Source organism: Podarcis pityusensis (genome assembly GCF_964106645.2).
Source record: "Podarcis pityusensis genome assembly, chromosome: 5".
Lineage (NCBI taxonomy): Eukaryota > Metazoa > Chordata > Lepidosauria > Squamata > Lacertidae > Podarcis > Podarcis pityusensis.
Window position 1 is genome coordinate 80,231,082 of NC_138032.1, and position 24,680 is coordinate 80,255,761.

Here is a 24,680-nt window from a genome sequence, read left to right on the forward strand (position 1 = left end):
TCACAACCACCACCTCCTCTAGCCAAGCTTCCTCTGGCTGCTTTTAGGAGCCAGGATGGTCAAGCGTCAACTCAACACATGGATGGCCATGAAACTCCAAGCAACTGGTCTACAACAGGCTGAGTAACCTGAAAGCCAGACATCAAAATAGGACAAGCAGTTGGAGAGGACATTCCTATCCACGTTCACACTGTACTGTAAGATTTACCCATCTTTAGATTTACTTGAAGCCCCTGTCAAACTAGGGGCCTGTCAAACTAGTTTTACAGGTCTCTAAAGCATTTCAGGCAGTACCTGGGTAGAGCCTAAACTGGATGCCAGAATCATACTCAGCATTTTAAAAGTGTGTTTATTGCGGGCCCAGGTATTTATTGGTCACTCTTCCCCACTTCCCTGTCACAGATTCTTTAAATTCTGGTGATGTCAGTTGATAATATGGACTTACGTTTCGGTGGAGATGCAATCAGGCAACTTTCTGGAAAAATATGTGATTGTTAAATTATAGACTATAGTATTTAGATACCTTACATGTATTATTGGTTATATTAAAGATTAGTTTCAAAACTGTTAAGCAAGGAGTAAGGCAAGGAAAACAGCCTCCCCTTCGGATCAGGTTTGGATATTCGTAACCAGCAAACCATACATTGGGGCAAAACAAGAGAGGAGCATTTCCTTCATGCCTGTTTGTTTCCCAGAGGACATCTGGCTGGCAAGACAGAAGGATGCACTAGATAGGTCTTTCGATTGGATCTAGCAAGGCAAGTCTTATCCGCTGACATACTTTCACTTCAAGTAATTCAAGTGAAGCTCAAAGGTGTAACATGAACAGCACAAATGGGATTTCTAAGAGTCCCAAAGGCATTTCCAATAGGCATACATATCTTAGGCAGAGCCTATCAAATCAGAAAAGGTACAAATAGCTAGAGTATCATCATCTCTTTGAGACATTTAAATAAGATAAAAAAAACAGTTTCACCACTGAGCCCTCTAAATTGGAAAGAAAATTATTAAATAATAAAACTAAGATAATTTCAAAAATGTACCGACTCCTCCTTAACTGGGAAGTCAAGGAGGAGGAGGTGAAGGGAGTGATGATTAAATGGGCGCAGGACATCGGACATACCATTCCGATGAGTGAGTGGAAAACCCTTTGGAAAACAAATATGAATTTTACAGCATGCTATACCATCAAAGAAAACCTAATAAAGAGGCAGTTTAGGTGATATCTTACTCCATCATAGCTTTTGAAGATGTACAAAAATGTCTCGAACATATGCTGGTGGTGCGGGGAAAGTGAAGGAAGTATGTATCATATGTGGTGGACATGCAGGAAAAGTAAAGAGTTTTGGAATCTCATTTACAGTGAGATGAAAAAGATCTTTAAATTAACATTCTTAAAAAATATCCAGCTTTCCTGCTTGGAATTCTAGGTAGAGATATACTGTACCGAAAAATGTAAAAGAAATTTTCTTACATGCAATGGCCGCCGCCCGAATGTTAATTGCAATGAACTGGAAAGGGGAAAAGGTTCCAACCCTCTTGGAATGGCAGAATAAATTACTAGAATATGCAGAAATGGCACAACTGACTGAGAGGTAATACAAAATGGCACAACTGGCTGAGAGGTAATACAAAACAATTATTTATTCAAAAATGGGATATGTTTAAGAGATATTTACAATAACAAAGTAGCAGTATGACATCTTTGACAGCGTTTGAATGACCACTGTGTAAATTAACTACAAAGAAATAAGGAAAACTGGTACAATATGTTGTAAGAAAGTATTAGAAAATATTGAAAGATTAAGGTAACAATTTTAAGTACATTCAGCCTTAGAAATGTTAAATACATTGGGAGATGATGGGAAGTCAATCATACTTTTGTAAGAATGTAGAGTGAAAGAGACTGTATAAGTCTGAATTAATTTATATTTGTAAATTTATATAAGATTACTTACACAAGATTGTCTTTTTTATTTGATTGTTTTTGTTATCTATGAATTTCAATAAAGTATGGATTTTAGAGAGAGAGAAGGTACAAGTAGCAGCAACATGCATGGATACCCAAGTTCTAACTCAGGGCTGTTACACCCATTGCACAGCAGCAAATCCAAGTTTGACACACACACCCCTATCTAGTAGCTGACTACCTAATTTTACTGGGGCAAGGGGGTATTCTTTTCCGTGCATGCTAAATACATTCTTATTTAGATAAGCCTACCCAAACATTTAGAAAATTTTAATACGTTTCAATTTGTTTTAGTCTAGTCTATTGTGGTTTTAACTTTCTTTATGTTTTAAATCATGGTTGTATTTTTTTTAGTGATAATCATATTGTTTTATCTTTTTTGCAAATGCTTTGAAGGCTTTTTCTGCAATCAACATTTTATCTCCTCCCTGAAAAATCCAGCAACCCTGACCCAACCCGCCCCCCCCCATGGGCCTTCCTCCTTCCTAAAAAAAAAGCTCAACAACTCACTGCCAGTTTTAACTCTGTGAGTAGATCGCAGTCTCTTGGGAGTTGGCCACCCCTGGTGTTTAAAATTTAAAAAACACATACATTTCTCATGGAAAGTGCAACAAAATCAGTTCTTTCTGTAAACAAGGATTCAAGGCATAAGCCACTTCTTTCATTGATACAAACCTTTTTCTTTATTTTTCACAGCTTCATCAAGTACAGCTGGCAAAAAGTAATTGCAAGTCTATGCCCACTCGCATGGGTGTAAAACCCCACTGAATTCACAACTTAATTCTGAATAAACACACACGTAATCAAGCTGCAAGTCACTAAAAATACAATGAGAATAAAAATAACAGACCAAAGGGAGGCTCCCTTTGTTTTGCAAATACCACTGACTTAGTTATAAAAGTCCGAAGTGTGCATACTTTTACCAAAAGTGCACTACAAGTCACAGTCTGCCACTGGGAACAACAAGCAGACATAATTTGTCACAAAACGAACTCAAGAGCAAAAGAGGCAGAATGAAAAAATAAAAGTATTTGAACTGTAACATTTATTGCCTCAAATATAAAAATATTTAAAAATGCATTTCTGGGTCATCATTTCCACGTAAGAGTATCTATATAAAATTCCTTCCCATCAGTTGTCTAACAACTTGGAAACGGCTTGTTTCCTCTGTTCTGCAGTCATGTGTTCACAGGCTTCTAAGACATTTGCCACAATTAAAGTCTGTTGAATTGTTTTGGCTTTCACCCAAATTCTCCCATTCATTCCTAAAACCAGTTCAAATGGATAAAGTTGTCCCAAATCTTGGATTATTTCACACTCCGGAGCTAAGAGTCTGCAGTCAAAATAAAATGTGAAGGGAAGAAAAGTCAATATATGGCTCTGGTAAACTGTTCATACTTCTAACGATTAAGACCTCAATTCTTACAAAGCTACATTTTTTTCTTTAGGACCTACCCAAATCAGAGCAGGTGTTGGGATGCCTTTTTAAGAAAAGGATTTTGCTGATAAAGTAACCTGCAATTTCACAGCCCCACTCATTTTGGGACTTGGGAGATGCCCATTATCAGGTTACATCCCACTAAGATGAGGTGGTATAAAACATTTTCATGGGACTGCCACTCTTTAGATTGCTGGTCAAGAGGGCTAGGGGCAGAGTGAGAAACTGCATGACTGACTGATAAATTAACATATTATTTGTGCAACAAAAACATGCCAGGGAGAATAGTTCTTCCTTGGCTTTCTTCCCAAACATTTTAGTTTTGTATATGCAAAGAATCTTCAAGAAAAACATAACCTCTCACATCTCAAGTACTAAAGTCCTGGAAGAGTTTGTGTCAGTTACCCTGACAGAAGTCTGTACTGATTAGTAGTCTTCAGTTACTACATCCTTTTTTTTAGTTACGTCAATTTTGGCATGCAATTAAAATGCCAAAGTGATATTAATCCTAGTTCGCATATAACAGTTGCACTGCCAAGCATGTAATTTGCTTTTGCAATCTAAGCTAGAACTTCCAAGCTCAAAATACTTGGTTAGAAATCTGTCGCACTTACTTTCTTATTAGGCCTAATGACACCTTGAATAAGAAACCATCTTGTCCAATGATTCCCATTCCATTTGCTCGGCCACTGCTGTCAATACAGACCATCTCAGGTTCCATATCTTTATTGGCAACAATGAACTGTCCATAAATAAGGTCTCCCACCTAAGGAAAAAAATATACATAAATAGATGAAACGGTTCTGAATGTGTAACTCTTATGAAAGGTATCATGTTCAACTTTAATACATTTAGCTTCATCACACAAGAATGTTTCTATATTCATCTGAAATGTGGGAGGGTATGTTACATTGCAAATGAAGAGTTTTATTGAGAAATCATTTTGTCAGGGATGTGGTTGCTTGCTGTTCTCATTAAACAGGGCAACAAAAATCTGTGAGATGTAGTGTTGGCACGTCAGTCAACTGACATAAAATATTGTTGAACAACAAAAGACATCCGAGCTTAAGTGTCAATAGTCCAGCAGTAAAAGGAAAATCCAACATCAGACTCTTAACTGTCCAACACTGATTTTAAAAGGAACCCAAACAGGCAAAGCCTCTTCCTATTATTCTTGGCTATCTAAGCATGACAATGAGTAATTTGTTACCACATGCATATTCCAAAGATCAGGAGCTCTTGTCATAAATTGACAGATGGAGGAGCAACATGCAAAGGAATTTAAACTCTTTGCTCATGGTGTACGTGATCTCCTTCAACATGTTCACACAAGAGATGTACTGATAAAACATTGTGACTAAAGGAGAAGTATTGACTCAATATTACCATTGTGAATAATTAGCACAAGCTTAACAACATAATCCTGTCTGTTGCAGTAAATCACACTGAACTCAATGAGGCTCTCACGAAATTGTGTATAGAATGTAGCTTTAGAGAATCAATGCTGTCAGTCATGTTCAGACTCCTCACCTGCACGTTTGGCCTGTTTCTTTTGGTTGCGCCTTCAAATGCCAAGTAGGATAGAGATGCTTGCTCACTTCCCCCAACATCCACTTTGAATATGTCCCCAGCTTTGGTGGTCACTATGCCAATCACATGGTCTCCCTTGACTGGAACATACTAGTCATGAAAAGAATTTGGGAGCAAGGGAGGAAAGTAATTTTAAATATGCAGATTGCTTTAGCCTTCAAAACAAGCAAGAATGTCAGTATTACACAGTATGCTCCTCAAACACAATCCATCATCACAATCCACTTAGCGTAGCAGCAGAATGACCAAGAATGGGCAAAGTGGACACACTGTTCTCTGCAGGAGCCCGTATGTTTGTGCTAAACTATGGTTTACCTTGGTGCAGCATGTGAGCCAAACCATTCTGCCCATATATACACACATACAAAATTTGGGCATAAGACCTTACAGTGTTGTCATAAGGTGTATAGGGTATTCTTAAAAGGTTCATACTACACTTCATCCAATTTCACTCTGCATCCTGGTAGAGTACAGTTAATCGCTAAAATCGTGTTTATTATACATAGTGACTAACATCATGATTAAATAAAAACACAGCAAAATGCTTGGTTTCACACTCTCTTGGGCTACTCTGACATGAATCAAAGGACACTGTAGCCAAAGTGGGTTCTTACAGAAAACCACTTCCAGAAAGTGCTTAATATCTGTTCTAGCTGAAAAGGGGTTCAAAGAAGTTATTCTCCAAGTTGCGGGGTATCAAGATTATACAGATCTCCTACCTGAGGTGTTACTGGATGAGGTTAACATTTTTAATATAAAAATCAAAAAAATAAAACAAGCAGCGCTGTACAAAACAACAGCACCTTTTTTTGTAAACTGCTTTGACTGTTATTGCAATTTTACAATTCTTATGAAACTAATAACGCGGCTGTTATGAAACCAGTCCTCCTCCCCACCTTCCTTAATAATAATTGGGAATGTATTTATTTGGCATACCGTCCTTCACCCGTAGATCTCAGGGCGGTTCAAGACATTAATGACTGTCTAGAATCCTGTTTGCAGTGCGACTAGATGAGGCACTGTTTTTAATTTAAATTTTTAAAACCTAAAAATTCCAGTAGTATACAAAACACCTTTTTTTTGGGTAACCCACTCGTTGTTGCTTAAAAAAAGAGAATCATTCTACAGAATAAATAAATGAAAACGTGGCCAGAAAAAGCTCGCCTCCCTGCCTCCTCCCTGTGAAATAACGGTGCGGAATCCCCGACGAGGCGCCCGCCAACCGCCACCCTGCCACGCATGCGCTGTTTCCCAGCCCGCCACTTCCGTCGCCCCGCCTCGCCTTACCCGCCTCTGCTGAGAGTCCACCCAATAGGTTCCCCCGGAGCCACTTCCGCCGCCGCGGTAGCGCAGCAGCCCGCACTTGGCGACCAGCAGCCCGTCCCCGCCGCGCCTCAGCCCGGGCCCGCAAACCAGCCGCCCTTTCTGAGGGCCTCCAGTGGCCAAGCACAGCCTCTCGCTGTCCGCCTCGGCGTGGCCCGGCAGAAACAGGGCGTCCCCCGGCAGCACCACCTGCCCTACAAGCTCCTCAGCCGAGCGCGCCATGACGCCACAAAACAGCACGCTTGCTCCTGTTTTTACTGCGCATGCGGGAACAAGGGCCTTCTCGCGCATGCGCAGGCGATTCCCTCCGCCGTCTCTCTCTGCCCTTCGTCCTTTGCCAGGATCGCCGATGGACTCCTGCCACTATAGAGATAGAATAGGCTAGAGAGGCACTCGCTTCCTGGCATCCTTTCCCACGGTATCGTAGAATTTTAGACTTGGAAGGGACCCCCACTGGTCATCCAGTCGAACCCCCTGCAATGCAGGAATCTCAACTAAAGCATTCATGGCAGGTGGCCACCCGGTTGTCACAGAACTGTAGAGTTGGAAGGGACCCCGAAGGTCATCTACAGAACTGAGCTACTGTATCTCCTTTGTTGATTGGGAAGGGACCCTCCCAGGGTCATCTAGTCCAACCCCGCTGCAATGCAGGGATTTCAACGGAAGCATCAAGGGCAGATGGTCGTTTTGCAGTGTAGGAGGAGTGAAAGCGCCATGTGACTGCATGCATGCATGCAAAAGGAGCAAAACTGGGGGGTGGTATTTGTGTGTGGGATGTCTGTTAGGCACAACAGTTGCTGATTTGCTATCAAGCCCCGTTCAAGGTGCTGCTGTTAGCATGCAAAGCCCTTAACAACTTGGGATCAGTTACAGGCAGAGCCGTGTTGGTCTGCCTTAGTCAAAACAAAATAAAAATAAAAATTCCTTCCAGTATTCCGCCTTCAGATACCAATCTGAAGAAGTGTGCATGTCCACGAAAACTCATACCAATAACAAACGTCGTTGGTCTCTAAGGTGCTACTGGAAGGGTTTGGTTTGTTTGGGATCGGTTTAGCTGCGAGATAGTCGTACACTCACTCAACCGCTTCAGTCTGCAGAACTGGCACTGCTACAGGTGGTGCCACATAATACCCACTCTGCACTGGTAAGAAATCCATCTTCTAATATGGCAGCACCTATGCTATGGAACTCACTGCCTATTGACACCAGGCAGGCACCTTCACTACCCTTTTGAACACCTCCTAAAAATGTTTTGTTTAGACAAGCATCCCCTGTATGTAGAATATTGGTGTGTGTTTTAATCTAGTTTTAGTTTATCACTGATCTTGTCTCAGATATTTTAATTACCTCTGTAAATATTCCTTTCTAGCTTCAACTTTCTAATTTAACAGGGAATGAGATAAAAGACCACAATGATTCATCTCCTGGTTTCCAAAGCTATGGCGACACCATCTGGTAGTTAGTGGAGACACAAAGATATGTGACAACCGCCATTGAGTTTTTAAGAAGAACACTATCATGCACATCTCAAAAGTAATAAAGTCTTGAAAAAGTGTAATGAAAACTGACAAATCTAGTCCTGAAGTTTATTTGCATGACCTTTTCCCTAATATGAAAATGTCAAAGTTAAAAGGAGTCTTGCGGTTTAGTTCTACTGAAATCAACAACTGTAGTAGAAACACCTTGATCATCCACCCCAGAACACTGCAAGTTAGAGAAAGGGAAGAATCTAAACCAACTCAGAAGCTGCTGCTTTCATTTTTGGGTCACAGTCCTATGCACAACATCTTGTGAGAAAGTCCTGCTGAACTCAATGGGACTTAATTCTGAGTAAACATGGTTAGGATTGCACTGTTACTCCAAATTCAGCTCTTGACTGGATTTGGATTCCTCATCTGGAGTGGCTTCTTCATCTTCCGTGTCATCTTCTGTTTCTGTATCATGTTCATTCTGATTTACTTCATGTTCCAACCGGCTTTCACCTCCATCATCCACCGTCTCCTGCAGAATCCGATTAAAATCTTCATCCATGGTTATCTCTGTCAAGCCTTCCTGGAGAGTTGTGCTGATATTCTCCTCTCCAGGTGTCTCACCCAATTCAGCCTTTATAACACTGATGTAACCTTGATCCAATTTGTCTTCTAAGGTTTCTTTCTTTGACTCAGAAGTAGTTTCATGTTTTTCTGGAATCCTCACATCCTTCTCTTCTGTTCTCTTCTGTTAATACAAATCAACATCATATACATGAGCACAGGGACATACACCACCATGAAAATTCTCCTTTTGAAATCAGTTATAATAATTTATCATTTATACCCCGCCCATCTGGCTGGGTTTCCCTAGCCACTCTGGGCGACTTCCAAGAAAATATTAAAAATACAATTATTTTGTAACAAAAATATTTAATAAATAATTAAATGTTCATAATAACTCAACCTCAGCCAAGGTAGTCTTTGGCCATAAGGATCTTCACTGAGTCCTCAAGCCAGCGTGGCAAGGAAGAATGCCCACCCAGAGAGGCAGTACTTTTTTACAACCCAATAAAGAATACTCCCTTATAAATAAAGTAAGAAAACAACGTTCTTATCTAGTGAACCTTTTGTTCTTATGAATACAGGCATTCCACCCACCCACTGTCTCAAATGTTCACTTCCTCTCTCCTTATATTGGTTGTTCTCCTACTGATGATTTATTTCACACTTATAGTTTCCATTTGTTTTTGTTTTTCCTGTTTCAGGGTGATCCAACAGTGTTGTTGCATTTCTGTGTATGTTGCAGATGTTTCCATTTTTAAGTTAAGTTGGAGAGCGATAGGTAGCTACTCCCACTTTACAGGAAGTGGCCTTTCAACCTTGCCTTTCCAACCCCCAGTGTCGGACCTAACCCAGAATGGAACAGCCTATCTGCAAAAACAAAAGTACACTAGATGAGAGCTTTGGTTATTTTTCCCTCCTGAACTGTACCTCTTCAGACTAGTTAGTAACACTGCATGTTTGAATGTTTCTAATAAAATTACCCTCTTTGCATGTCCAAGACTACAAAATTGGGGAGAATATTCATTTTTTGTGTGTGTGCACGGTGCTTCTTATATACAGTGGTATATACAGTGGTAAACTCTCCTTTAGGGAAGCAACATCATGAGGTCACAGTGGCTTTTTTCTCTCCTTTAGGTAGGCATAATCATGAGGTCACAGTGGCTTTTTTCTCTTCTTTAGGAAGGCAACATGATCATGAGGTCACAATGGCCAGCCTCTCTCCTTCCGCAAAGCATCATCATCATGAAGTCACAGTGGCCAGCCACCCTCCTTCCTCAAGGCAGCATCATCATGAGGTCACAGTGGCCAGTCACCCTCCTTCCAGGAGGCAGCATCATCATGAGGTCACAATGGCCAGCCTCTCTCCTTCAAGGAGGCATCATCATCATGAGGTCACAGTGGCCAGCCTCTCTCCTTCCGGGAGGCATAAACTGTTAGGATATTTCCGTTCCACCTTAAAAGGGAGCAGGCTTTGTGAGTCACAGAGTCTGCTTAGTTCCTGTTCACAGGAAGTTTATGTTTGTCTATTGCTTTCGTTTTCTCTCTGTGTCTGAGACATCGAAGCAGGCAGTCATGTTTTCACTTTGTTCTGACCAACGCTGAATAAAGTTATAAATAATGCTCTTCTGAGTGCATCTTTCGCTGTGCGAACTCTGCTGATAAGAGCGTGCACCAGCTCTGGAATGTGGCAAGCTATTTCTGGAAGCTCGTGTCGCTAATTGACTGATACTGTATCTACGGGAGATCGATGGATCGTCCGGCATCGGCGTGGGGCCTTGATGGCTGATGTCTCCCTGGCAGTATCCCAACATAAACTCATGAGGTCACAGTGGCCAGCCACCCTCGTTCAGGCAGGCATCATCATCATGAGGTCACAGTGGCTTTTTTCTCTCCCTTATGGAGGCAGCATCATCATGAGGTTACAGTGGCCAGACTCTTTCCTTCAAGGAGGCAACATCATCATGAGATCACAGTGGACAGCCTCTCTCTTTAGGGAGACAGCATCATAATGAGGTCACAGTGGCTTTTCTCTCTCCTTCAGGGTGAAGAAGAGAGGCGAGTGGTGTATAGTCTGAGGAGGAGACTTTAATCTCATGACCTACATCTCTCCTCATCCAAAACTAATGTTATTCATTATAATATTATAAGCTTTTAGGATCTTGACACACCATTTAATTCCCTCTCTCTTTCAATTTATTTTATTCATCTGATTCCATGCATTGACTAGAGACTTAGATTTTAGACTCATAGAATCTGCTCAGCTTCTTCCCTTTGTCCTAAGGTTCCCAGATGGAAGTGAGAAATGTCCATAAAAAATAATGGAGAAATTGAGGATTTCATTAGAGCTATAACTGGCCAGCTACACACACCTGACTCCAAGCAATAGAGATAGGAAAGACAAAGGAGCTCCCGTCTAAAGTGTTCATTGAGAATCCAGAAATTCATTCACCAAACAATTAGTTACTCTGTTTTCTTATCTCGGTGCCCACATTCTTGGAAGGTCACAGTTCGTGGAAGGTCATAGAGCAGTTGTTTTATTTAAAAAGAAAGCTTTTTCATTTACACACTTTTATACTTCTGCATACCTGGGTATATAGAAACTACTCCCTTATTTTTTGGTGGCCTCATTTTACTCTCAGACTGAAAAACTCAACCACCCAATTTCATTATTAAAAGGGAATTCTGAGACAATAAACCCACATACATGTTGTTACTCACTTCATTTATATGATTTTTGTCAGTTTCTTCAATACTCTGCAGAATTGGTACTCCATCCTTCCCAGATAACTCTGCAATTGTCTTCTTGGATTGCTGCTCTTTAATGATCTTTATAAAATAAAAATGTGATTTAGCTAACTAAAACAAATGATTGATGGTGTCTCAGCCACTCATCATTTAAAACCCAATAGCCATTCACTACAATAGTATTACTGGCTTATTTTGGGCCCTCTGCTGTCATTACAGATCATCTCACCTATTCATATGGTAAATTTAATATTGCTTAGGAAAGGGTTTCAGACCTGCTGCTGTTTTTCAAATTTCTTGGCAACCAGGAGCTCTTCTGCTTTCAGCTTTTCTATCCTCTTCGCTTCTGCAAGGGCTTCTTCATGCTCACGTTCCAGCTCGGCCCTCTCTACCCTCCTCTAAAAAAAGCACAAAGGATTGGGGAAATTCACAAAGGATTAATGGAAAACCCTGTCTCCTTGATGCTAGCTTTCTTCAGTGTTTGCTTTTAAATTAAGAAGAGATGCATTACCTTTTCTTCTTCATTTAATCTGTTCTTGTAGTTGTAAATAAAGTGTGCCAGGAAATTGATTGGGTCCACAGGCCGACGGTCCGCCGCTTCTGCAAGTCCCTCAGCCAAACATCTTCCTATGCGTTCCTTGAGGTATTTGACATCCATCCCCATCTTGTGCCAAGCTTTGCATGGATATGGTACATTGGGTGAACTCTTGCCAGATCACATCCCTTCCTTCCAAGTTAATAAAATCAATGTTCTGGAAATAATTCCCAAGATCCTGCACTCTAATCAGGTTTCTTTACCTTCCGTCCTCCCTGCACTTTCATACATCTCAGCTGTATTTTCAAAGCATACTTTGCTTTTTGCAGCGAATGAAAACATTTTTATTATTTATTAAATTTGTAATATATATGGGTATAGATAGTTAGTAGGGACGCGGGTGGCGCTGTGGGTTAAACCACAGAGCGTAGGACTCGCCAATCAGAAAGTCGGCGGTTCGATTCCCCGCGACGGGGTGAGCTCCTGTTGCTCGGTCCCTGCTCCTGCCAACCTAGCAGTTCGAAAGCACGTCAAAGTGCAAGTAGATAAATAGGTACTGCTCCGGCGGGAAGGTAAACAGCGTTTCCGTGCGCTGCTCTGGTTCGCCAGAAGCGGCTTAGTAATGCTGGCCACATGACCCAGAACTGTACACCGGCTCCCTTGGCCAATAAAGCAAGCTGAGCGTCACAACCCCAAAGTCGGCCACGACTGGACCTAATGGTCAGGGGTCCCTTTACCTTTATAGATAGTTACCGGAGCTAAACCAGATGGATCATTTACATACACCATTAGGCACAAGCAGCTGCCCTGCTGATGCACCTCTGCATGCACAGGAGGGATGCCGGAAGGGGCCTCCCACAAATCCAATGGGAGATAAATACAGTGGTACCTTGGGTTAAGTACTTAATTCGATCTGGACATCTGTTCTTAACCTGAAACTGTTCTTAACCTGAAGCACCACTTTAGCTAATGGGGCCTCCTGCTGCCGACGCGCCGCCGGAGCATGATTTCTGTTCTCATCCAACCTGAGGTACTATTTCTGGGTTAGCGGAGTCTGTAACCTGAAGTGCATGTAACCCGAGGTACCACTGTATATGCAAAGGAAGCAGGAAAAAGAGAAAAGACCAGTTACTTAATATTTGCATAGCACAATGATCACGTCATCTTGGCGATCCTGACAGCCCTTCACAGGAACTGTGGCTACACTCATTTGGTGGAACATGCGACTCTTAATCTCAGGGCTGTGGGTTCAAACCCCACCTTGGGCAAAAGATTCCTGCATTGAAGGGGTTGGATTAGATGACCCTCGGGGCCCCTTCCAACTCCATGATTGCGTCTGTGATTCTATTAACACCCCTGATCATTCCTTTTCCAAAGACTCGGCTGTCACCGATGGAAGCGAAAGCTCTGAAAAAGCTCAATGTGGAGGTCAAATGGCCGAAATATTGGGAAATTTTGGAACAAGATGGAGATAGATTGAAACTGCAGAGTTTTGAAAAACTAAAAAACAAAGTGCGAGACTGGCTTCATTATTATCAGATAATGGAGGCATACAATTTGGACAAGAAAATCGGCTTCCAGGTGGAAAAATCAAAATTAGAAACAGAACTGTTAGAACCCAAAACTAAGAATTTGTCAAGAATGTATAACTTGCTGTTGAAATGGAATACTCAGGATGAAACGGTGAAGTCCGCTATGATTAAATGGGCACAAGATGTTGGACATAATATTATGTTTGCTGACTGGGAACAGTTGTGGACCACAGGTATGAAATTTACGGCATGTAATGCCTTAAGAGAAAATATTATGAAAATGATATACAGGTGGTACATAACCCCAGTCAAGCTTGCTAAAATCTATCATGTGCCTGATAATAAATGTTGGAAATGTAAAGAAACTGAAGGTACATTTTTTCACCTTTGGTGGACGTGCCCAAAGATTAAGGCTTTCTGGGAGATGATTTATAATGAACTAAAAAAGGTATTTAAATATACCTTCTTGAAGAAACCAGAGGCCTTTCTCCTGGGCATAGTCGGCCAATCGGTGTTAAAAAAGGACAGAACTTTCTTTATGTATGCTACAACAGCAGCAAGAATACTCATTGCAAAGCATTGGAAGACACAAGATCTACCCACACTGGAGGAATGGCAGATGAAATTGATGGACTATATGGAATTGGCGGAAATGACTGGCAGAATCCGTGACCAGGGAGAAGAGTCGGTGGAAGAAGACTGGAAGAAATTTAAAGACTATTTACAGAAATATTGCAAAATTAATGAATGTTAGAATGATGTTGGATTGAAGTTAAGTGGTTTCTAGCTGTATAGGTACAAATATGGAAAAATTGGTTTTTAATATGTAAAAATCTAATGTTATAATATATCAAGATTAAAGATTAGGATTAAAAAGGAGGGAAAGGAATTGTTGGATTAACAAATTGAATTGGAATACAAAAGAGGGAGGTATGAGGAGGTCCAGGAAACAAGTAAACGTAAAAGAAGTGATGAAAAGATGGAATTGTTTTTAACTGTTTTTTCTTTTTTCTACTTTGTATTTTTCTTTTTTATTGTAATTTTTTTTTTTATTAATGTGATTTTTCCTCTTTTGAAACTTTAATAAATATTATTTAAAAAAGAAAAAATAAACAGCGATCGCTAGCCGGTGGGTGCCCCAAAGATTGGGGAACGCCGAACAAAGCCTTACCTTTTACGGGACCAAAGTGAGCAAAAGTTTTAAAACTTTGCAAAGAAGCCTTTTGCAACCCAGCCAATTAAATAAACCCTTTAGGACCCTCGTACCTACGGGACAGCCTTTCCCGGTATGCCCCACGGAGAGCCTCAAGGTCCATAAATAGCAACACCCTAGTAGTCCTGGGCCCTAAGGAAGTTAGATTAGCTTCAACCAGAGCCAGGGCTTTTTCAACTCTGGCTCCAGCCTGGTGGAACGCTCTGCCTCATGAGACCAGGGCCCTGCGGGATCTGATTTCTTTCCGCAGGGCCTGTAAGACAGAGTTGTTCCGCCTGGCCTTTGGCTTGGAGCTAATTTGATTCCCTCCCCCTCTTTCTTTTTCCATTCTCCTCCTGTGATGAGGCTGCATTTTAATAATGTTTCAATATTTTAACTGTTGTATTTTAATCTTGTTTTTAAGTTGTATTCATTCAACTTTTTATTATTGCTTGTTAGCTGCCCTGAGCCCAGCCTTGGCTGGGGAGGGCGGGGTATAAATAAAAATTATTATTATTATTATTATTATTATTTTATTAAAAGTCTACTTAAAAATTAATTCAGAAAAAAGAAAAGAAATGTGTCCCAGGCACAGAATTTTTTCTTTAGGTAGCTTTATAAATGACATTAATGCTACTACCCCTCCAAAGTAAATAAATAAATCTGCACCGTACCACTAGTCAGCCAAGCGCCCCCTGAGAATCCGCTTAAGTTTCGCCGGACTGCACTCTACCTTATGGGGCCTGATCGCGGGGGTTCGGGTTCTCCGTCGCCTAGCAACCGGGACGCCTTACTCAGCACAGCCCCGCCCACGAGGCGGTGCAGTACATCCACAAGCGTCTCGGCTGCGCGCGCACGTGCTGCTGCTGCCGTCTCATTGGCTTAATCGCCGCACGCCTACTGTTTCCGTCTCCTGGCATCACAAGAGATAGGAAAGGGAGGTTAAAAAGAAGAGAAGCCCTGCTGCTGTCGTCTTCAGGGTACCGTTCCGTCTCCCTGTCTGCGGCAGAGAGATAGGAAAGGAGAGAGAGAGAGAGAATCCCTTGCTGCTCTCGTCGGGATATCCTGTTTTGTGTATTATTACCGTGGAAACAGAGAAGCACACTAGCTGGTTGTACATGAGATGGACATAGGAGGAGATAGCAGAGCCCAATTCTCCAGGACTGGAAGGCGCTGCTGTGCAAGAAGAGTTCGAGCTTGAACCCAACTGCGCAGCACGATTTTTGAAATGGTTAATTTTTTAACAACATTTTTGCTTATTGAAAGTATTTATGACCCGCTCTTCATTCAAAAGTGCCAGGGTGGAAATGTACACAGTGTAAACCAAAATTTGACCTTTTATATACATATATATATATAAAACACAGCCAAAAACTTAAAACAAAATATAGACTTCAGTTACAAATAAAACCAGCACCCGCAGCAGAAATTCAAATGCGCAATACACCTCACCCATTCCCAGATGCCTGGGTTGTAAGCCAGAAGGCATTGTCCGTGTACTATTTCAGTCTATAGCTTTTACGTATTAGAATCAGAATTGTAGAGTCGGAAGGGACCCTGAGGATCATCTAGTCCAACCCCCTGCTATGCAGGAATATGCAGCTGTGCCATAGAAGGATCGAACCTGCAACCTTGGCGTTATCAGCACCATGCTCTAACCAGCTGATTTACACATTGAGAACCTGGATTTAAAAGTAACTAACAGCTAAATCCAGTGCTTTTTTTCTTGGGGGACACAGGGGGACGCATACCCCTAAACATTTTGTGAATCTAAGTTTGGCTTCATTGAGGGGGAGTATTTCAATATAAGTAGGAAAATGAGAGTACCCCTAAACATTTTTTTAAGGAAAAAAACCACTGACTAAATACAATATGCAGTTACCCTGAACTGAGTCCCAATGTATCCAATTGGGGCTTACTACATGGTATGTTAAACCTGCAACTGTAAGCAGCATTGGATAAAGTTGTGTTTATTGTTCAGTAACCATGCATAGGATTGGACTGTAACATTTGAGGCCAGGGACATCTAACGCAAAATAGTGATTAAAAGCATTTGGCCCAGCTCCACTTGAGAGTAATCACTATTCTAGGATTTGTAAAGAAGAGTGCAGTACAAAAGCCTGCACAAACTTGCATGAGAAAGAAATGTGGTGGTAGAACACTCCTCACAGATTGCTGTGGAAGTCCACCAGCTATTTCTGAACATCTGTATTTGTGAACACTTGGTGTGCCCAACAGAAGTTGTATCACTTCTGTATGTGTCCCCTTCCTTCTTTGGTGTTGTTGCATGTCACTCCAATCTACGAGCAGTGCAAGATAACAGGTGTTCCCCCGGGGTTCATGTTTCCTTTTGGAATGAAGCACAGCGGAGACTATGGTGTCTTTATGATATATGGGTTTTTCACACTGAGCCTACAATCCCAGCCTCATCACCCTTTTTTCTCCCATAACTGCAGCCTTGGACTCAAACAGACATCAAACAGTGCTCTCTGACACTTTCTCCACCTTGCTACTTTACTTCTAGGTCCTATCACTGCTCTGAATCTTTCTACTCTAAATCCTGGCTTTATCTGTTGAAGGAAGGACCCCCACCCACCTGCTGTCTCGCACCAAACCCCTTAATCCCCCTTAATGGCTTGTCACACAAGCTATCACCCTCACTAGGAGGCTAGCTTGGCTATTCCATGAATTGGAAGCCTTGATTAAATTCTAACACTTGCTGGATCCAGGGTCTGGCACCCAGTTTAACAGCCTAAACAGTGTGTATGATTCCTACCTTTTGGTTGAAGCTGCTAATTGGCTAAGGGAACCACTTAGCTGTATATACTGGAGGCTGAAATTAGAATTAATTTCTTGATAGATGCTTGTATAATGTGGGTCAAAACAAGTACCTGTCATTTCTTGTTGCAAGTGGAATACTGATGTGTTTACCTTAGTGGAAAGGAAAGGAATAAAAGGGGTTTTTAACCTATCTTTCAAAGGTGGAGGTTTGTTTTTAAAAGCATTCCTTTTCTGAATACAGTAATGTTCAAGCTTATAAATTACCCACATTAATACAGATATCCAAATATAAAGTAATGCAGTGTAAACATTTCAACTTCATATATTCCTTCTTCCAATTGATAACAATAAAAAACACAAAGAAATACTATCTATCCAAGAAGGAAGGAGATACAGAATCTTCAGGGAGATAGCAGCATAGGGCTAGAACACTGGTCCGTTGCTAGGATACCAAACAGCAGCATCCAGACTTAACTGTTTCCATCTTTGGATACACACAGAGCTTATTCTTCTAGACAAGAGTGAAGAAAATACCAGTAAGGGTTTGGTCACCCTTGCATCAGGAACAAAGTTCTCCTCTTCATATGAGTGTGAGTTGTCTTTTAGTAAGTACTCTTTCCATGTTCTTAAGTAGTAGATATCAAATGGCAGTTTAGTACCTACTTAGTTTGAATAGGGTCTGGAATCTGCATTGAGCTAATTCAACCGAAGGTCAGTTTACACATCAATGTGGTTGGATTACCCACCATGGGCCTGATCCATCCCAAAGTCTGGCTTCTGTTCTGTGGCTCCTGTCCATTTTCACGGGGCTTATGCAGAAGGATTTCAGAGGTGGATAGCACTAACCTGAAACAAACTCTTAGGAATTGCAGCCTTTAAGTTCCACAGAGCAAGCCTTTAATCACAGATTTCCACCCAGGTCAAAGCTAGCTATTAATTTATTGGTTTCTTTAAATATCTTGGCAACTTTTTAAACTGGTAAAGGTTGTCAAAGCAGCTTATATTTCCATTTGTTAAATTATTGTAATGTACATCTATTATTCAAAATGTTTTCTTCCTCCTCCCACTGCTTGCCACCATTTTTAGATCCAAAAGGACTAATCGCTGCCACAGACACTTGGAGAACTGAAAATGGAGACTGCATATCTCAAAAAATGCCTAGGCAGATGCTTGGCAGAGGGCCTTGCCGAGGTGGCAGAACGTCGGCCAGCAGACCCAATCCTGTACTTGGCATGGTGGATTTATAAATATCGAAAAAATATGGATGATGCACTTCACGTGAGTCCTCTGCTTCTACACTTAATATTGTCAGGCTCTTCAAATATTAAATGCTAATGCTGGTTATTATATTAGGGGAACAGTCTTGTGTGTGTTGAGTGAAAACACAAGTATCGGCTTTGCATCATTTGATGCTTGCTGAATGGCCAGTTGATAATCCTAGAGCCATGAATGAGATAACACATACCCGTATTTTTCACTCTATAAGACGCACCAGACCACAAGACGCACCTAGTTTTTGGAGGAGGAAAACAAGAAAAAAATATATTCTGAATCTCAGAAGCCAGAACAGCAAGAGGGAACGCTGCACAGTGAAAGCAGCAATCGCTCTTGCTGTTCTGGCTTCTGTGATAGCTGCGCAGACTGTATTCGCTCCATAAGACGCACACACATTTCCCCTTACTTTTTAGGAGGGAAAAAGTGAGTCTTATAGAGCAAAAAATACGGTACTTTCAGGGCAGGAGCTAAAATTACTTCGTTCCCATTCCCTGTCCTGGCATTCCTGTTATTAAATTAAAGGTGTTCACTACTGCCATTGTTAATAACGCTTGAGCAGAGCTTTACACCATCGAGATGTCAAGGCTAAGCTATGCCCCTTTCTGCAGCTAGAGAGAGTCCTAAACAAGCAAAATTTTCAATTTTTTAAATTTTAATTTATTAATATTATTGTTAGGCTGGGAACTGCCCTCCTGCTTGCTCTGCTTGCATATTTGTAAGCAGACAAGATATTACTGTAAAGTCCAGATACTTTTGCTTAGCAATAGATCTGAGCCTCTCATTTTCTGTCGCCTGAACTTTTTGCTACTCAGAGATGTGAAACTCTGTATCTCCTTTTCTGTTTTCTCTTATGCTGACTTTTTAAAAAAACAATCATTTCCAGAGGAAACTGGAAAGGGAAGATCTGGAGCAAGAGCGTGAGGAGGCCAAAAGAGAACTGGAAATGATCGAAAGAATGAAGGAAGAAGAACTTTTGTTTCAGCAGAAGCTTGAAGAAGAGAGGCAGGTAGGGCAGAGCAACCAAACAGAGAAACAGTCAAAAAGCCCAAGCTGCGTGTGAGTGCTTCCAGAAGGGGGCATTATTATAAAGATCTGATTTCCCCCCCTTTGTGGCTAGCATCCACACATTCCTGAGGACCAGGGGTTAACCGGAGCCTTCCATTTTATGAACAGAAGAGCATTGTGCCTGCAACAAGGGATTCTTCTGAATGTTCTGAGGTTATACATTGATAATTTTTGAGAACTCATATCTCAGAGATGAATTAAAAGACACTGGCAGGGTTTGTAATGTTTGGGCAGAAATGTACTTTTGCGCTAGCTAATGCAATTTCATTTAATACACCTGTACAAGTCTGCTGAGAAGTAAATCTGGCTGAGTTCGGTAGGCTTTACTTCGAGGTACAGTGGTGCCCCGCAAGACGAATGCCTCGCAAGACGAAAAACTCGCTAGACGAAAGGGTTTTTTGTTTTTTGAGCTGCTTCGCAAGACGATTTTCCCTATGGGCTTGCTTCGCAAGACGGAAACGTCTTGCAAATTTGTTTCCTTTTTCTTAACACCGTTAATACAGTTGCAACTTGACTTCGAGGAGCAACTCATAGAACGCGGTGTGGTAGCCTTTTTTGAGGTTTTTAAAGACTTTGGTGATTTTTGAAGCTTTTCCAAAACTTTCCCGACACCGTGCTTCGCAAGACGAAAAAAATCGCAAGACGACAAAACTCGCGGAACGAATTAATTTCGTCTTGCGAGGCACCACTGTACCTGTGTATAGGATTGCAGCCTTTGTGTGCCCCATGTGTGGATGGGCAGATATTTTTCCTTGGCTGATCTCTAATCCCAACCCACAATTCATAAATCAAAGCCAACTGGTCCTTTTTAAATGATATAAACTATTTATTCATACATAGGTGGGGGGGAACACCCTTGATTAAACATGGAACGAAGGCATAAGATTTTAAATTTTTCAGTGACCCTAAAGCAAGGAAGTGCAAAATTATATGATTTCTACTTTCATTGACCAATCTAAACTGAACACCAGAGAAGTTGGCTCAGTTTGCACACAATGCTAAGTCGGCTGGTGGGTCTCATTTTTTTTAATGCCACCCCCCCCCCCTACCTGCCGTGCAAAAACTCCCTGCAAATCAAGAAGAAAGAAAAAGACTAGCACATCAAGGGAGAAATTCCTTTTCACCAACTTGCACTTTTGCATGATATGGCTGCAGGCACAAATGGAACGAGAACGGGAAGAACAAGAGAGATTAGAGAGAGAAAGAGAAGAAGAGCTTCTATTGGAGCAGAAACTACAAGCAGAGTTGGAGGTAGGCTAAAATGTCATTGATGATCATTTCTATTTTGCATGCCAACACTCATCAAATAGCCGTCTCCCAAATTATGTTCCAGCAGCTTTGAATGGCTTGTTTCTCCTGTGATCTGGGTCCCCCCCCAAGTGTTCTTGCCTCCTGCATTTGAAGTTTGGTGAGCATCTAGGTTAGGAGAGCCAAGCAAACCATGGTCAAGGATGAGTTTGCACATAAAGCCAAGCCGTAGTTATTTTCCCATCCTTTAAAACAGGACATGTGCAATAACAATAAGGGCCAATAGCTGCTGGGCAGTGGAGCAGGGGGAAGTTACATGTCGCCAATTTATTTAAATTATTCCCGAAGAAGACATTTTTAGGCTTTCGTTGAAAAACAAGCAACCATCTAATCAGTCAGAATTGGCCTCTGCTGACTGTGGTGGCTCCTTGTCTTAGTCACATTGCTCAGAGAATAGAGGGAGAAATTCAGTGGGTCTCAAGTGCTGCTGTGTGTCTCAAACAGGTCATTGTTTCAATGAAATTTTTGTGCACAGGAGATACTGCCCATTCAGCTCAATGGTCTGAGAAAGGAGCTGGGGAATGGCTCGCACCTTGATTTTCGTGTGCTTGCATATTTACCGCTTTGTTCAGCTGAATACATCGTAAAATTGCATGGATTCGCCATGGTATTAAAAATGGAATTTGAATTGTAGGCAAAGGCAGCTGCTGAGAAAGAGACACCGTCGAAAACCTTAGCTGAGCTGACTGACAAATATGGGGCTCCTCATCTGAGCAGAGTTGATGAGATAGATGAAATTGAACAATCTGACGTAAGTACGGCCAGATTCCTCTAAGAAGGCCACTAGCGGGACACGAAGGCAGGAGCCGTTTCCTGTTGCTCCTCTCCATCAACTGGTTTTCATTGACATTTTGCCTCTGATTATAGAAATCCCTTGGCGTTGTTGGTTTCATATGACCAACAGTCTTATTATCCTCCATGAATTTTCCTAATCCCCTTTTACAGCTACTTAAGCAGTGACCACCATCGCCATGTCCTCTGGAAGTTAGTTCTCATTTCCAGTGCGTGATTCCATTGAGAGCGTGAGCTACTGGTGTGACACTCATGCCAGGGTTTCTGGAATATTAGAGTGTGGGCAGAAAGCAAGGAGAGCGGTGCTGCTCACCTCTGCTCTTCTTCTGGGGCAGTGATTTTCAAGCATTTTGCCTCCGGAGGACCGATACTTGCACATGGTCTGGGTGAGTGGAGGGAGGAGATAACCTCAGTCCCATCCCTCCTGAAGTGGCAAAATGCAAGGATCCAGTAATGAAAGAATACTCTCTGGTGCCCGGGTTATTATAGGGCCAAACTAGATATGATGGCAGAAAATCTGCCACAAACACAAGAAAAAAGCAAGGGGTTTTATCTAGTTTTGATAATAAAGGGAGTGGCTGAATAAAATATAGAGAGAGAGATCTCCCCCAATCGGATGCTTACCTCCCTGAAATATACACAGAGTCCTGCAGTGGTTTCATGCTCTTTATCGCAGCTTGTAAAACAGTGATTGAATTGCCCCCCAAACCTCAGGCTTTTATATACATTATTTTCGCAATGAGTCCCATCTGATTGGCTGATTCTGCTTCCTTCCTGGAGCCTGATTGGTCTTTTCCTGCAGGCCAATCAGTTGTTGCATTCTCCGATCCTACCAGCCTAATATGCTGATTAACTTCCTCCTAGAGCCTGATTGGTCTTCTCTTGCAAGCCAATCAGTTGTTGCATTCTAGGATCCTACCTGCCTATTGTTCTAGGATCCAAACTTACTACATAACATTCCCTGCAACTATCTCTCTAGGCAACTTTTTCCCAGTTGAACTCATTTCTGATATTAAAATAATGGAATTGCAGAATTGTGGAACTGGGAGGGACCCCGGGTGTCATCTGATAAATTCTAAGAAACACCCCCTGAAATGTTTGGGTTGAGTTTTTGTTCACTGAGTAGTCTGACAGCCATTTAAACCCTTTTTTTCTTTTTTTCTTTTGCTTTTTCACAGATCATCTTAAGAGTTCCAATAAACGATAACTTTCTCTCTTTCTCCTCCTCTCTTTTTTCTTGACTTCTAGCATGCACTGACTACGGTAGCTGAGACAGAGGAAGGAGAAGAGTCGCCTGTTTGAGAGATATCTTTCCCACCTGCAGTTGTTTATTCCAGAAACTTCAAGGGCTGCTACAGAGATGTGGATGGTTGGTATCTGTTTTAGGGCTACTGATACAATGAATTAATGCAGCTAAAGAGCAAACTCCTACCACCAAGATATAAAATAAAAGCAAGTTGTATAAGGTAGTCCCTATTTACTTACTGGATGAGGCGGTGCCTTCATGTACAATATAACCCAATCACTAGTTGGGAATAAACAGAACTAAGAGCCCAACAGCAAGACCTGGTTCAAGTTAGGATGGTCCTCTCTGTTGTATTGGCACTGAGGTTGTGCCCAAGGTTGCCATGTCATAGACTTCAAATCACTGCCTCTCTGGGGAAGACCAGAGAGAGCAGAAGCAGAGCGGATTCTAACAGGTCAGGAGTCATGACTGGCATTGACAGAATCTACATCAGGCACCCCCAAACTCGGCCCTCCAAATGTGTTGGGACTACATTTCCCATCATCCCTGACCACTGGTCCTGTTAGCTAGGGATGATGGGAATTGTAGTCGCAAAAACATCTGGAGGGCTGAGTTTGGGGGTGCCTGAATTCCACATGGTCACTCATGGGTGGAACAAGACAGGTTTGTGGGTGGAATCAATAACAACAAACGTTTACTAGAGATACTCTGAAATTCATCTCTTAACACAGGCATCAGCATAAAGCCATGTTTTTATCATATTTTGTGCCATTTGGACCCCGACATTTCAGGTGTGCACATGGGGAATTTGCATTCCCTAATGGGACTCCAGTTGGCTTTCTTTGCTGTGAAATTCTGAAATAAAACAAGACACATGTACACAGAAGACACCAAAAACAGAAGAGTCGCCCCTTTTATATTAGTAACAAAATAGGTGGAGTATGGTTTTTATTTTTATTTTAGGATTATATGATTATATTTGGATGAAGTGGTGTTGCTGTTTGAAAAATATCTCCAGATATGTGGATTTCTCCCTCCCCCTCCCCCTCAAATGGTTCTTGCAGGTTTATTTAGCTAAACCTGAGACCCCTTACGCAGACACTGAAAAGAATGCGTTGATAGTAATATGCTCCTCACAGCTGTTGCCATCCTACTAGTAAGGATGAAAACAGATATGAGGCCCAAAATAAGGTCAAACTGAATTAAGCAGTGTAACTAGATGGGCTCCTCTCAAAGCTGGAATTCTCTGTGTGCATATCCACACGCTAAATGGAAGTTACACATAAACTTGTTCTTTATTAAGAGCCTGCATTGCAGAAGCTTATGTGTATTGAGCAAACCTTAGCCAACACAGTTGTAACTTTCTTTCCCATGTGTTGAACACTTAGGATATTATTTGCACCACAGTTAAATAATAGGCCACTTTTCCTACCTTGGGTAAGTGGCTGCTATCAACGCAGAGTGGGGTAGTGAGGTTAGCCCTGTGCCCAGCTCACATCCATATATTGGATGCTACATGTAATACCAGGCATGGGAAATTTACCATGTTTCATGTTATGGGCAAGTGCATATTGGGCTTTATAAACCTACATTTAAGTTAGATGTTCTGTCTGACCCATGGAGGTGAGGTAAACCTAGGGAGTGAGGCAGGCATGCCCCAAAGCAAAACAGGCAGACAGGATTCAGCTGCCCCTTAGTGCCACACTTATACCCACTTTGCAGAGATGTGCAAAGAGCTACAGTACAACCACAATGAAGCAAATGGCCTGAGAATATCCAAATGCAGTTGGCTAACCAAATATTGCATCAACACAGATTTTAGAGATCAGAATCCTATTATGTTTATTTGTATG

The 24,680-nt window shown here is 41.7% G+C and overlaps 3 protein-coding genes across 9 annotated transcripts; 1 reads left to right on the forward strand and 2 right to left on the reverse strand.

Moving 5' to 3' along the window:
• Positions 1-1,626: 1,626 nt before the first annotated feature.
• On the reverse strand, positions 1,627-6,577 carry EXOSC3 (exosome component 3). 2 transcript variants are annotated; one of them, XR_013986169.1, is made up of 5 exons: positions 6,285-6,577; positions 4,938-5,087; positions 4,022-4,173; positions 2,769-3,302; positions 1,627-2,702 (listed from the first exon to the last, which is right to left on the reverse strand). XR_013986169.1 is itself a non-coding variant. In XM_081005085.1 (4 exons), exons 1-4 carry the CDS (start codon positions 6,540-6,542, stop codon positions 3,101-3,103), a joined length of 762 nt encoding a protein of 253 aa, XP_080861211.1. In that variant the 5' UTR covers positions 6,543-6,577; the 3' UTR covers positions 1,627-3,100. The 2 variants fall into 2 exon arrangements, 1 of the variants encoding a protein (XP_080861211.1); XM_081005085.1 differs by having other exon boundaries at positions 1,627-3,302.
• A 1,312-nt stretch (positions 6,578-7,889) lies between these two features.
• On the reverse strand, positions 7,890-22,253 carry LOC308476914 (uncharacterized protein). 5 transcript variants are annotated; one of them, XM_081005100.1, is made up of 6 exons: positions 15,035-15,606; positions 12,526-12,724; positions 11,613-11,776; positions 11,377-11,499; positions 11,075-11,182; positions 7,890-8,537 (listed from the first exon to the last, which is right to left on the reverse strand). In XM_081005100.1, the coding sequence occupies exons 3-6, from the start codon at positions 11,763-11,765 to the stop codon at positions 8,175-8,177; spliced, it is 747 nt and encodes a 248-aa protein (XP_080861226.1). In that variant the 5' UTR covers positions 11,766-11,776; positions 12,526-12,724; positions 15,035-15,606; the 3' UTR covers positions 7,890-8,174. The 5 variants fall into 5 exon arrangements, with proteins under 5 accessions (XP_080861226.1, XP_080861227.1, XP_080861228.1 ...); XM_081005101.1 differs by lacking the exons at positions 12,526-12,724; positions 15,035-15,606 and adding an exon at positions 22,206-22,253; XM_081005102.1 differs by lacking the exon at positions 12,526-12,724 and having other exon boundaries at positions 15,094-15,606.
• DYDC1 (DPY30 domain containing 1) lies at positions 17,573-23,050 on the forward strand. Of its 2 annotated transcripts, none has more exons than XM_081005112.1 (6): positions 17,573-17,731; positions 18,228-18,419; positions 19,300-19,422; positions 20,637-20,732; positions 21,424-21,540; positions 22,830-23,050. In XM_081005112.1, exons 2-6 carry the CDS (start codon positions 18,273-18,275, stop codon positions 22,881-22,883), a joined length of 537 nt encoding a protein of 178 aa, XP_080861238.1. In that variant the 5' UTR covers positions 17,573-17,731; positions 18,228-18,272; the 3' UTR covers positions 22,884-23,050. The 2 variants fall into 2 exon arrangements, with proteins under 2 accessions (XP_080861238.1, XP_080861239.1); XM_081005113.1 differs by having other exon boundaries at positions 17,587-17,746.
• The last annotated feature ends 1,630 nt before the right edge of the window (positions 23,051-24,680 follow it).